Here is a 12,211-nt window from a genome sequence, read left to right on the forward strand (position 1 = left end):
AAAAAGAAAGAAAGAAGGTTTAATTTCTTATTGGCTCACACTATATATATATATATATTTTGGTGTATGTGGGCATGATTGAAACGTATTCAAGTCTTCAATTTTTTTTTTTTTTTATCAGGGGGGTGGTTCTCAATTTGTTTTTTGTAGACACATTTCTTTGATATGTTTTATTGCTCAAACACATGTCCAGACATGTGTATATTCTCAGAAGTATGGGTGGTGCACTGGCATTGTTGTTCTCCCAGGCTGCACAGGAGCAGGGAAGAGGTCACGGTAGGTGTGTACCACGGTGAGAATAGGCCGCGCCTCCTGGACTTGGTTACAGTTCAGTGCAGTGCAAAGCAGATATCAAAACAACTTGATTGAGCAAAGGAGAACCATGGACTACCTTCCCATTTTCTCCGTAGAAACATGGATCCTGCTCGTCACATTTATCTGCCTATTTGTCATGTAAGGAAAAAAGATTCATTCAATCTAAGTATGTGTGCTTCGTTCTGATGAAATGGTGACAAAAAGGAAGACATTAATAGCACCAGAGTTTAGCCATTTTCTATCCAGTTAACAGTTTAGAGGATTTTGACTTCACGTTTTTGTTCTTCACAGGTATGGCTACTCCAGTTATGGAATATTTGAGCAGTTGGGGATCCCAGGCATCAAGCCAATTATGTATTGGGGCACAATTGGCAGGCTCAGCAGTGTATGTAATCATAAAAATCTAAATCGCTCATTTCCGTGGGTTTTGTCATTTGCAGTCACAGACAATGATGATTTTGTAAAAAAAAAGAGTAAGTATAAGTAATTATTTTGTTTTTTTATGTTTCAAGGTTTACTATTTAGAGGACATTGAGAATGCAAAGATGTTTGGGAGAATGTGGGGGTGAGTCTACTCAGTTTCTTAAAGTGAAAATACAAGAACTACATCTAACACCAAGCATATGTTGTAAAATTGTAAGGGTTTGGCCCTTGAACCTCTCACTTTGGTGGCTTATGTCAGCACTGGTGTTAATAACAAGAAACGTTTGTATTTATGGATCATAATAAATCCATGACCTTCAAGGCCCGGTTGTTTGAAAGTGATCATTCATAGTTTACATATTTAAAACAGGTTGTTCAAAAACAAACAAAAACATTATGTATTTGGATAACATAAAGTTATCCAATCTAAGCTTTTCAGATAAAACCTGCAGTTTGTGTTGTTTAAAACTTCTGAGTAGCACTGTTAGAACTTTGATACAAAAAATAAAATCAGGATTATCCTGATCAAAGCAGAGGTATGTATGCAGACTAGATAACAGGGTAAAAATGTAAAAACAAAAACACTGAAAAGATCAAACAATACAATATTTTTACAACTAAGTTGATATTTCAAGACTTCAATGTTTTAAATGTATTTGTACTAGAATGTTGTTTTGCTTCAGTGAAGTAGAATAATTTGTTATTTGGGTACCCATTCTTGTGTGGATTTTGGGGTCCCCTGTAAACAAAGCATATAGTATCCCTTTAAAGCACCATTAATCTGGGTTTGGTAAACCTTAAAATCTGTACCTGGATCAGGTTGACCTATAGAGTGAGCTGGATTACTTGATCCAGTATTAACAAATGTGGATCATTAGTATCTGGATATAACCTTTTTAAAACCTTATCAATTGCGCCCAGGATGAACTGTATAGCTAATGGAAATTATTGTATAACATATTAAGAGATCCACAATAAATGGCTAAAATGTATGTGTGTGTTTGTGTAAATGTCCAGTGTATATGAGTTGAAGAAGCCCATGCTGGCTGTGATGGACCCTGACATGTTGAAAACCATCCTGGTGAAGGAGTGCTTCACCTACTTTACCAACAGACGGGTGAGGACATGATTAACACGCAAAATAAAACAAAAAGACTGTATTACAAGAGAAACTGTTACATCACACAATATCTTTGTTTATCTGTTAAAAGTCAACTTTAGACGGGGAGTTGGTTTAAACCTTGTGAAAAAAAAGGGGGTATCGCTTATTAAACTATCATATGGTCATATTTGGGACAACAAATCTAGACAAAAACAACCAAAACAAATTTCCTGAGGCTATATAAGAACAATAGTATGTACGAAGATTAGTTGACATTAAATCAAATGTTTAGTTTATTAGTTTATTTGAATCAGGGACCGTGTACAAAAAAAACATTAGTCTCAGAAGAGAAGAAATGCTTTGTACCAGATTTAGCTAACGAGCTCATTTCCATCTGTTGTCCCGAGGCAGATGATGGCAACAGTAAAATACAAATCAACCAGTCACACACACACACACACACACACACACACACACACACACGTTTCATAAGATAGAAGAAAGACATAGAACAATACAGAAACATTAAATACAAGTTTCCCTGAGATATAAAAGGTTGTCGAGATTTTTATGACTGCACTGAAAACACGGTGAGCATGTGAGGCTGTAATGCTAAAAATACATCCCAAACACTTTCCCCAATGGTACAAGATCATCTTTGATGTTAAAATAAGCACGTTTACAAATGGTACCACTAGCACAATGAGCTATCAGATTATGGAGGCAAACTTTCTGGATTGGATTTACGGGTAAACCATCTAGAAAAGTGACATCGCATTTTCAAGAATAACTGTAAACATTGTCAACTGGTAATAATTTGGCACTACTTCATTTCCGTGTAATATGAATGTAGGCGATCCATTATGATTAAATACATTTTTCACTTCAGGGACAAGATTGTTGTTTCTCTTTCTTTTTCTTAGGGTGAAATAAAATAATGGAGGTAATATCCCCAATGATTTGGAATCTGTCATTTTGAATTTTTAAGTTCAGCCTATGGCTATCTCTCGTTTATTTTGGATCGAGAAGAAACCATATGTGACGAGAAGAGGGAACTGAAGAGGAGTTGAAGGGCAAGGGCTAATCAGGCAAAATGTTCTAAAGGCTGTATAAACTTTGACTCACAGTCATCACACCCCTAAATACAATCATTTTCAATTTATGAGTTCAATAAATATTTAGTTCCAGAGTTCAATAACTATTTAGTTCCTCAGTTTGTCATGAACTACTTACCATGAGTGTTTTTCTTACCAGGCTTTTGACAGCCAAAAATTCTGCTGTTAAATTAGACGTTCTGACACAGGGCTTCATAGGGATTGACTCACTCCAAATAATCATTTTTTATTAATTTAAAAAAATATATTTATATTTAAACTCATAATTGTTTTAGTGGAACAGAATCCTTCACGATTTAGCTGGGAACAAAATGTGATTTACTGTGACTGTTTTTGAAAGTGCTACAGGCTAGAGTTGCCAAATCTCCATCAGGGGATACTAGTTACAACAAGTGTTCAAAACATTTGTTAATGAACATATACACTCTGATGACTGCATGTGCCTCTTTAGAACTTCCGTCTTAATGGGGAACTCTATGACGCGGTGAGTATTGCTGAGGATGATGAATGGAGGCGACTACGCAGCATCCTCTCTCCCTATTTCACCTCTGGGCGACAAAAGGAGGTATCAGTTTTCCGTTTTCCTAATTTCTTCAGACTTTAGTTATAATTTTATTTTTACCCATTGTGTTTTTGTGTTTACTTTACACTTTTTTCTAAGCTCTTTGGCATCATGAAACATCACTCAAGCAAACTGACAGCCAGCCTGCAGTCCAAGGCACAAAATGGAGAAGTTGTTACTATAAAAGAGTGAGTAACGCCATGCTTTAGAGATTCCAAATGTTTCATTAATATAAGCTTGTTTTTATTGTTTTTCTGCCCATCTATTTTAACAACAGAACATTAACCAAGATGGCCACACAAAAAAAACAATCATGTTTATAACATCCTGTATGTAAATAATAAATGTAAGGATAAGAGTTGTTGGTAGGCAGCTTGTGTTTGGAGCGGAGCTAGTAGATGACCTTTGTTTCCAGTATTTGGGCTAAGCCAAGCTAGCAGACTCTTTGAAGTCACCTCATATTCAACGCACACACATGAAAGTGTGAGACAGAAAATACAACTATTTGCCAAAATGGGGAACTCAGACATGAGCATTTACTGCATTTGGACTCGGAAGCTGGAGAGGACGACTTGGAATTAAACAATGTCATTGTTGCATCTAGGTACAGTATGAACTTAAAGACTCACAGATAGTGTGGCGTTAAAGCTTAGTTTAGAAGCATTTAACATAACTAAATCAATAAAGTAATGTGTTAAAGTGGAGAACTAAACTAATCTTGGAAAGGCTCAGACTCAACCTCATTAAGGACTTAGACCAGGTAACTAGGACTCGACTCAGATTCTCCTTTGCTGAATCAGACTCGACTCAGACTCGGGATTCAACCCAAAATTGAGGTTTGGTGACTTGACTACAACACTGCTTTCCAGTGTATTGTTACCAACTTGTACTTTTAACCTCCCTTATTTAAGTTTTTTGTTACTTGTGGACCCTCATTAAAAAGTGTGTGGCACCTAATTGCCCTTGAGTGGCGTGAAACACAGTTCAAAACATTACATTTGTCCCTAGAGGTTAACTTCACTGAAAATAGAGTCCAAAGAACAAACAGTGCATACAGGTTTTGTGAGATCTGCTATTCTATCCAACTGATCTTCCATTTTTAACCTTTTTTGAAGAGCTGACTCGAGGATAAATGCACAAAAATTCCAATGTACCTGTACAGTCCTGTACCTGTGCAAATGGCAATACACTAACTAATATCTAATCTAATCTCAAACGTAAATACTAAAGCTACTCAACCGTTCTAGTCTCATGTTCATATACAGTTAAGTCATTGCTGTTAATGTTTCCCTGATGGGTACAATATTACCAATTTTATTTTTTGATTACTATTTATACTGTAAACCTAAACATATGCTCTTGATAACTTCACAATGGAGCTTGTTTGCAGAGTCTCTAAAACAGTATTGTGGATCAAACATGATGAAGTACTTACTTCAGTACTTGTGTCAACTTCTGATCAACGATTCATACGTTTTATGTTTTCCAGCTTCTTTGGACCCTACAGTCTGGACATAATGGCGAGCTCTTCATTGAGTGTGGATTTGGACACAATTAACAACCCCTCAAGTCCACTCATCACATATGCCAATAAGCTGTTCAGATTTCCCATACCTCTCTTTCTTTTCCAAGGTAAAGTTGTATCCATGACACCTTTTGTCTTATTTTGAATGAATATTTAAGTTTTCCGTCTACATTTAGAGATGCTAACCACATGTCTATTTTCAGGGTGCTTTCCATTTGTTCTTCCGCTATTGGAGCTGATGGGTTTCTCATTGTTCCCCAAGAATTCTACTAATTACTTTAAAAGGTTTGTGGAGAAGATCAGGCAGCAACGCAATGGAAACTCACAAAAGGTTTGTACAAAACACACCCTGAGATGGTCTATATATGGATAGAATGTTGCATAATTTTATAGTTATAGTGGGAAACGCATATCATGATAGTTAGGGTTTGGTGATATCACGGTAAAAGGGACATTTCCATAAATTCAATAAAGAAACCATTATCTGATAGTTGCTTAACAATCTCAGCTAAAGATTACTTTTATAGAGTTTCCCATTAAATCATGGGGTCTGCCCAGTTGTCATGAAAACTGAGATGTTCATATCTTGTAGATTCCCCAAGATATTGTAGGACTTCTTTGTGGCTTCTGTAGCTTTCCAGGATCTTTCCATCATAGATTAGGCTCTTAGCCACTAGATGCATGTTTGATCATTCAAGAATGAGCTTTATGTCACGGATTGTGGAAAAACTGAGAATTGGACCCGATTTCAGGAACCAAAAGAGAAACTGTTTTTTTCAAACTAAAACTGGGAAACACTGGAAAATAAATCTACCTTTTTTGCAAACTGCTGTTTCAACCTGACAAAAAAACGACTTCACTGAATTTCAAGTCCATTATAAAAAATTGGAAGATGTTGACTAAACGACCTGTTTTCAGAATTCAAGGGATATGCTTCAAAACTTGATTGACAGCCAGACCGACAATAAATCCAAGAAAGAAGGGGAGAATAAAAGTAAGACGACGTCACACACAAGTGCATGCTTGTGAATTCACACCAGAGGTCTGCCTCCTTTCATCTTACTCCCTGTTGGTGCATCCTGTCTGCCCTTACAGGTCTGACTGATCATGAGATCATTTCTCAAGTGACCATGTTTGTGTTCGCTGGTTACGAGACAAGCGCCACAACTCTCACTTTCCTTGCCTACACTTTGGCCCAAAACCCTGCAGTCATGAAACGCCTACAGGAGGAGATAGATGCCACCTTTCCTGATATGGTTGTTTATTCTATTTTTATATTTTTATTAAATAATCTAGTTACAGTTGTTTCTGCATTGTGTTTAATCAAACTGTTATCTTTAACCCCTTTACAGGGTCCAGTCCAGTATGAAGCCTTGATGCATATGGAGTACTTGGACAGCGTGGTCAATGAGTGTTTGAGGTAAAGAATATTTTCTTGTGCAAGTTGGCAAGGCCAACCCTAGATATTTTGTTCAATTTTGTTTTGTAGTCATCAAATTGTTGAAATGAAAATGTTCTGTTCTCCATGTAAGCCATGTTTGCTTAGTTTGTAGGATGATATTAGAAAATTGTGATTGGTTTATTTCAAATAACTATAATGACACTGTTTTTGTTGATATTGCAAGAATAGGTAGGTTTAGATTGAATGTTTGTTCCAATAAAAAACAACATTATTTAAATATATTCCTGTTTTGTCATAAGGATCTACCCTCCAGCTGCACGTCTGGAACGAGTGGCTAAAGAAACAGTAAAGATCAACGGGATCACAATCCCAAAAGACATGCTTGTGATGGTTCCAGTCTACGCTCTGCACCACGACCCCGAGCTTTGGCCAGAGCCCACAGAGTTCAGACCTGACAGGTAGAGAGTTTATGTGTACTGTTAACTTTTCTCAGTGACTAATCCTTCTCTGAAGCAACTTTTAATTCCAAGTATCAGTGAGCTACAAAATATTTAACAAATTGTTGTTCAAACTTTGAACATTCTTACAGTCAAGTGAAACCAATTAAAAGCCAATGCTTCCTATATTATTAATTCTTCATGAATTTAATTTGTGTTTCTTTAAGATTTAGTAAGGAGAACAAGCAGAACATTAGGCCATACACTTACTTGCCGTTTGGGGCTGGGCCGAGGAACTGTATTGGGATGCGATTTGCTCTGCTGATGGTTAAACTGGCCTTGGTGGAAGTGTTGCAAAACTACAGCTTCTCAGTCTGTGAAGAGACAGAGGTAATTTCATTATTATTTAAGCATTCTTTGGTTAACATGGTCAACATGATTTCTTTTGCATAATAAACGCTAGAATTATTTTAAGAGAGAGCATCTGATTCAGTCAATATGATGCTTTTCCTAGATCCCTTTGAAGATGGACCCTGAAGGCCTCGTTGGACCATTGAAACCAATCAAACTGAAGGTGGTGACACGATCAAACCAGTGCAACTAGAGATTGGTCTGGGTGAAACAGCTCTTGTGGTTGAACAATCATTTAAATGAGTAACTTAAGTAACTAAAAATGCTTCTTTAATTTACTACTGACATTTTTCATCTGTACTTTCAGTTTATATTTTGATTCAAGATTCAAGATTCAAGATTTTTATTTGTCACATGCTCATACAGATGTGCAGTGAAATGTAAGATGATAACCAATCAAGCTTCAAACCCAGTACTCTGGTTGGATAAGATGTATTCCATGATTGCTAACATAGAGTATAACAGCACTGGGAAAGATATCGTTGTGTATCTCTGCCTCAGTCAGGTGTTTAAAATTGTGTTAATTAACATTACAGTAGATGGTGTTTGTCTTGACTGATCACGCTGGAACCTCTGAATCATGGAGGCAACTTAAGCAACTGCCAACAGACTCTTATTTCACTGCCTACATGATCAAATGAAACATACAGGTGAATGCAAACTAAACAAAGTAGCTGGCCTGCTGAATCGGTGACACACAAAGTTACAAAAGTGCAGGAGAAGGTTTTGGTTGCTCAGCGACTGTTCAACTCTAAGCAATAAAAATAACTTGTTATAACTTGTTGTTTCTTGTTTTGTTTCATAACAAAAAGTTCTGAATTTAAATACACTAATCTAATTTAATAATCTAAGTAAATTATCCAGCACATTAAGTGTTGATTAAAAAAAAGAACACCATTGTGACCAGTGGCAGATGTGTCAGGGACACAACACTGTTAACATTCTTTTGTTAAATATAAGTTAATAAAATGACAGTTCACTGCGCTTACCTAATAAATGGAGAATATGACAAATGTTTCTACTCATCTCAGAAGACTCATAGTGCTTTATGTGGAATTATTCTTTGTGAAGCCTGTTCTTTTACATTTTGATTAAAGGGTATTCATCTGTCCAGTATCAGAAGTCTCACTCACAGTTTTCCTGTAATGAAAAGTTCACCTGCAAAAATGAGGAAAACACTCAAATGATTTCCTTGTCAATAAGTTCCTCTAAATGTTTTAACCTAGATTTGTTGCTAGTTTTAAAACAAGAGAATGCCCAAGAAGAAAGCCAAGCTGCAAGGCTTTTTCACACTGGGATTATAGAGATACATATAAAAAGGCAAATATTACCTTCAATGACAGACAAAAACTAAGACACTTGGTGCAGTGTAATTAAAATACCATCCATAAAAGCTGTGATGGTGGTCACCTGTGCTCTGCAGCCCTGCACTTTAGAAAGTCCAATCCACATGTTGTGTAATCGGTGGTTAAAGGTTGTTTGACTTGTTGTGAGCGGACTTAAAAACATATCGAACAATTTCTAACCCTGACACATGCCCGAACAATAAATTATAACATAAACTGATGTGAGAGTTTCACCTGCCTAAATACACAGAGGTGAAAGCAGACCACAGTGAAACTTCACCTATGACTCATCTGTCACATGTGAAGGTGTGCTAATTTAGGTAAGAAGGTATCTGGACCTGTCACAAAGGGAAAGGTTACGGTTGGTTTGTCTTGTTGCATAACGTTAAGCTCGGTCAAGAACCGGGACCAACTTTGACATTATTACTGCAACAACAACACATCAATCAAACTTTATCAATGTTTCCTCTTTTCCTTGAACGAGTCACAACCAGTTTTCACAGTGATGTTAGTTCATCAGATAAAGCTTAATAGCCTGCTATAAATGTAAATAAAAACACTGTCATACCATCTTAGAGGGTAAAGAAACACACCATATCAAGCCATTCAGCCAACACAATCACAATAAAAATGAACTCCACTGATTTGTCATTGGTCATTGCACAACCTGTAGTAGTAAAACATCATCTCCATAAATGGACAGTGTCAGCTTTGAGGTAGAGAGAATGTATTTATTATTACACTCTGTGGGATACAGCTCCCAGCTGCTTTACAAAAACCTTTACAGTTGTAAATAAGAAGAAAAAAAAATGTACAAAACGTCTTCATACTAAATTGTTTATATTATTAGATACTTTGAGGTGAGTTTTGGTGACATAGGAGTATAAAAATCACTGTAAGGAGGAATTAAAGATAAAAAGAGGCACGAAAGTCCCGCTCCCAGTTCTTGTCGTTTTGCTCCTTTCTCCTACTATGTTCCTTCCTTTGTCCTTTCCCTCTTTTCTCCTGCTTCTGCTTGGCAGATTGTTTCACTGCGTCGGGATCCCTGGCTTGAAAGTGAGTAATTTTGGCTCTTTTTGCCTCTCCATACCCAAGGCCTGTCTGATCTCTTTTCAGCACTGTCGGCACTGGTTGTTTGGGCCCCTCTCCTTCTGGTCCCAGCCCCGTTCCTGGTTTCCAACCGCACTGGACCATCATCTTGTAGCTGTTGCTGGAGGGGGGGAGGCAGTAGTAAGGGGTGGGAGAAGGATGTCGCAGACTGAACTGATGGAGAGTGGATGAAAGATGCGATGACAGGCTGTTGCTGTACTCGCTACAACACACGCTGCACCACTGAGGCGGGGGGGCACTGGGAACAAACAGAGGAAGAGACATTATTAGTGAGAGGAAAACGCTAAAGGAACTGTTTAGAGAGTATTTAAGTCAAAAAGACCAGTGTGTAGGATGGGCATATTATCTATTGACAAAAATAATATTAAATCTACCATCCTGTTTTCCTTACTGTAATATCACCTGAAAATAATTTTGAGCTACCTTAAGAGAGAGCTCTAAATCTACAGAGTGGGCAGGTTTCCTACAAGGAGTCCATCATTTTGCAGTGCAATATTTTTTCAAAGCCTAAAATGGACAAAGCAAATCTTTTGGTGTTTTTTTTTTTTTTTTTTTCCTTCCAATTTTTTGTGACCCCAGTTCTTTGGTTCTCCTATATGTTCAGAGGGGCGAGGTGATAGTCACTTGAATGCCATTAAATCCTCCACGCTGCCCCTTCAAACTGTTAAACTGTGATCTAACTTGCATCATTACATCCACCACTATATCAGATTTGTAACCAACCAAATATATAACCTAATTGTGATGAACTTGTGACACCAAATGCCACATTTCTATAGATATTTTGTGAAGTAAGACTTTCCCCAATGTACTGTACTCACTGGGGTTTAAAGGTGTATGCAAATTATGATGACCTAACCTGCTGTCAGGCTGTTCTTCGCTCTGAGGGCTTCTACCGTAGCTCTCCAGCTCCTCCAACACCTCACTGTGGCCAGCTGGGGGAAAATCAATATGAATGAGAACATCGTGACTGCACACAACGCAGAATTTAGTGTTGCTTGTAGGATTTGTCATGGCTGTACCTTCAAGGGCCAGGTCTTTGGCATCCCTGCCCTGTGTGTCAACCACTCCGACCCAGGCGGCCCCGTGTTGCAGCAGCAGCTTCACTGCAGCTCTCTGTCCCGACCAGCTTGCGCACATCACTGCTGTCCAGAAGTAAGTATCCTAAAGGGAAGACCGTTAAGATGAAATAAATACAAATAATATATTTCCTCCCTTCTTAAAAAAACAACAACAACCTGATCAGTAAGTGCTGTACCTGAAAGTTGATGTCTACCCCCTTTAGGAGCAGATCTCTGAGGCTTGAAATGTCCCCTTCATGGGCACAGCGCAGTAACCTGAGTCCAAGCAGCTCCATGGACCTCTCCGAGTTGTTCGTCTCTCTTCTTTGGTTCCCCTCACTTTCACCATCATCCCCTTGTTGGATCACAGAATCGGTTTGACGCTGCAGCATCTCTGCGGCCCTGCCTCTCCCCTCTCTCTCTCTCTCCTGCTGGAGCCTCTCTTCCTCTGGTGCCCTCTGCCATTCACACTGCTTCTTGAAGTCCTTGGCGCATCTTGATCGGTATCCTCTTTTATCAGACGTTCGTAAAACTGCCTCGCCTCTTGCCCACTGACGGCGCTACCTGTTCTTGAGTTGGTAGGTTCAGTGGAGTCGATGCTGAAAATATCCTGCCCACTAGCACGCGTAAAGCCGAGAGCAGCCATAGAAAAGAGTCTGAGCTGGAGCTTATTGGAATTTAAAAAAAAAAAGCTATTTGATGCAAATGAACCAGCGAACGTGGTCGAGGTCACACTGACACATCATTTCTTCCATTACATTTGGAAATAGTCCAGTTTAAAGTGTGTCCACTTCCTGCAAGAAAAGATTAGAAGAAAGCTCGGCTACGAGTGGGCTAAGGCAGATGTGTCCCGTAAACCCGAGCCGCTTCAAAACAATAACCACACCGACTTTTACCCGATAAACAAACCGACGACACTCTTCACTAACAGCCTCCAAAGCTGCTTCTAGTTTACAAGAGCTCATTTCCTGTTTGTAAACATTGTTAGAAGTTAGTTACACTGCCCCCTAAAGTCCTGGATGTTCCCATTTCTGTTATTCCATTGAAGTGGAAAAATGTCAGACACATGTCATTATTTACATTTATAATTATCATAAGTAGAATCAGATTCTTCGCATTTAACATATTTATAAATGTGTTTTTAAAGACATGAATGCATACATTTTAAGCGGCATTTAATGTTTCATCTGGTCTATGTAAATCTTTGACCTAAAATGTTGGTGAGGTGACTGTAACAGTGAATCACACTTTACATTGTATGTTTCACTGTAAAATCTTAATCTGCTGGGTAACCTTTATCTGTCGCTATCAATTACCTTTACTTTAGTGCAGGGGTGTCCAAAGTGCGGCCCGAGGGCCATTTGCGGCCCGTGACTTCAAATGAAGAATCAGAAGATTTTGG

The 12,211-nt window shown here is 38.2% G+C and overlaps 2 protein-coding genes across 4 annotated transcripts; one reads left to right on the forward strand and one right to left on the reverse strand.

Annotated features, from left to right (window-relative positions):
- Positions 1–302: 302 nt before the first annotated feature.
- Positions 303–8,408, forward strand: LOC132988237 (cytochrome P450 3A30-like). 3 transcript variants are annotated; one of them, XM_061055526.1, is made up of 15 exons: positions 303–453; positions 607–700; positions 828–880; positions 1,756–1,855; positions 3,407–3,520; positions 3,617–3,705; positions 5,007–5,149; positions 5,246–5,373; positions 5,961–6,036; positions 6,138–6,298; positions 6,395–6,462; positions 6,744–6,902; positions 7,109–7,271; positions 7,396–7,608; positions 7,679–8,408. In XM_061055526.1, the coding sequence occupies exons 1-14, from the start codon at positions 383–385 to the stop codon at positions 7,483–7,485; spliced, it is 1,509 nt and encodes a 502-aa protein (XP_060911509.1). In that variant the 5' UTR covers positions 303–382; the 3' UTR covers positions 7,486–7,608; positions 7,679–8,408. The 3 variants fall into 3 exon arrangements, with proteins under 3 accessions (XP_060911509.1, XP_060911493.1, XP_060911501.1); XM_061055510.1 differs by lacking the exon at positions 828–880 and having other exon boundaries at positions 607–792; XM_061055518.1 differs by lacking the exons at positions 828–880; positions 7,679–8,408 and having other exon boundaries at positions 607–792; positions 7,396–7,612.
- A 940-nt stretch (positions 8,409–9,348) lies between these two features.
- Positions 9,349–11,543, reverse strand: gpank1 (G patch domain and ankyrin repeats 1). The gene is given in 5 exon segments (XM_061055463.1): positions 9,349–9,986; positions 10,608–10,683; positions 10,771–10,912; positions 11,007–11,219; positions 11,222–11,543. Coding segments are annotated over 5 exon segments (1,107 nt in total). The 5' UTR covers positions 11,456–11,543; the 3' UTR covers positions 9,349–9,544.
- Positions 11,544–12,211: the final 668 nt, after the last annotated feature.

This window comes from Labrus mixtus, chromosome 2 (assembly GCF_963584025.1).
Source record: "Labrus mixtus chromosome 2, fLabMix1.1, whole genome shotgun sequence".
NCBI classification, from domain to species: Eukaryota; Metazoa; Chordata; class Actinopteri; order Labriformes; family Labridae; genus Labrus; species Labrus mixtus.

What these genes read in the sequence shown, in the direction of transcription:
- LOC132988237 (XM_061055510.1), top strand. Translation starts at nt 383, where the DNA reads ATGGACTACCTTCCCATTTTCTCCGTAGAAACATGGATCCTGCTCGTC. An exon ending in GCAATGGAAACTCACAAAAG is followed by an intron (nt 5,374 to 5,960) that starts GTTTGTACAAAA and finishes ACCTGTTTTCAG; the next exon opens with AATTCAAGGGATATGCTTCA. An exon ending in CAGTCTGTGAAGAGACAGAG is followed by an intron (nt 7,272 to 7,395) that starts GTAATTTCATTA and finishes TGCTTTTCCTAG; the next exon opens with ATCCCTTTGAAGATGGACCC.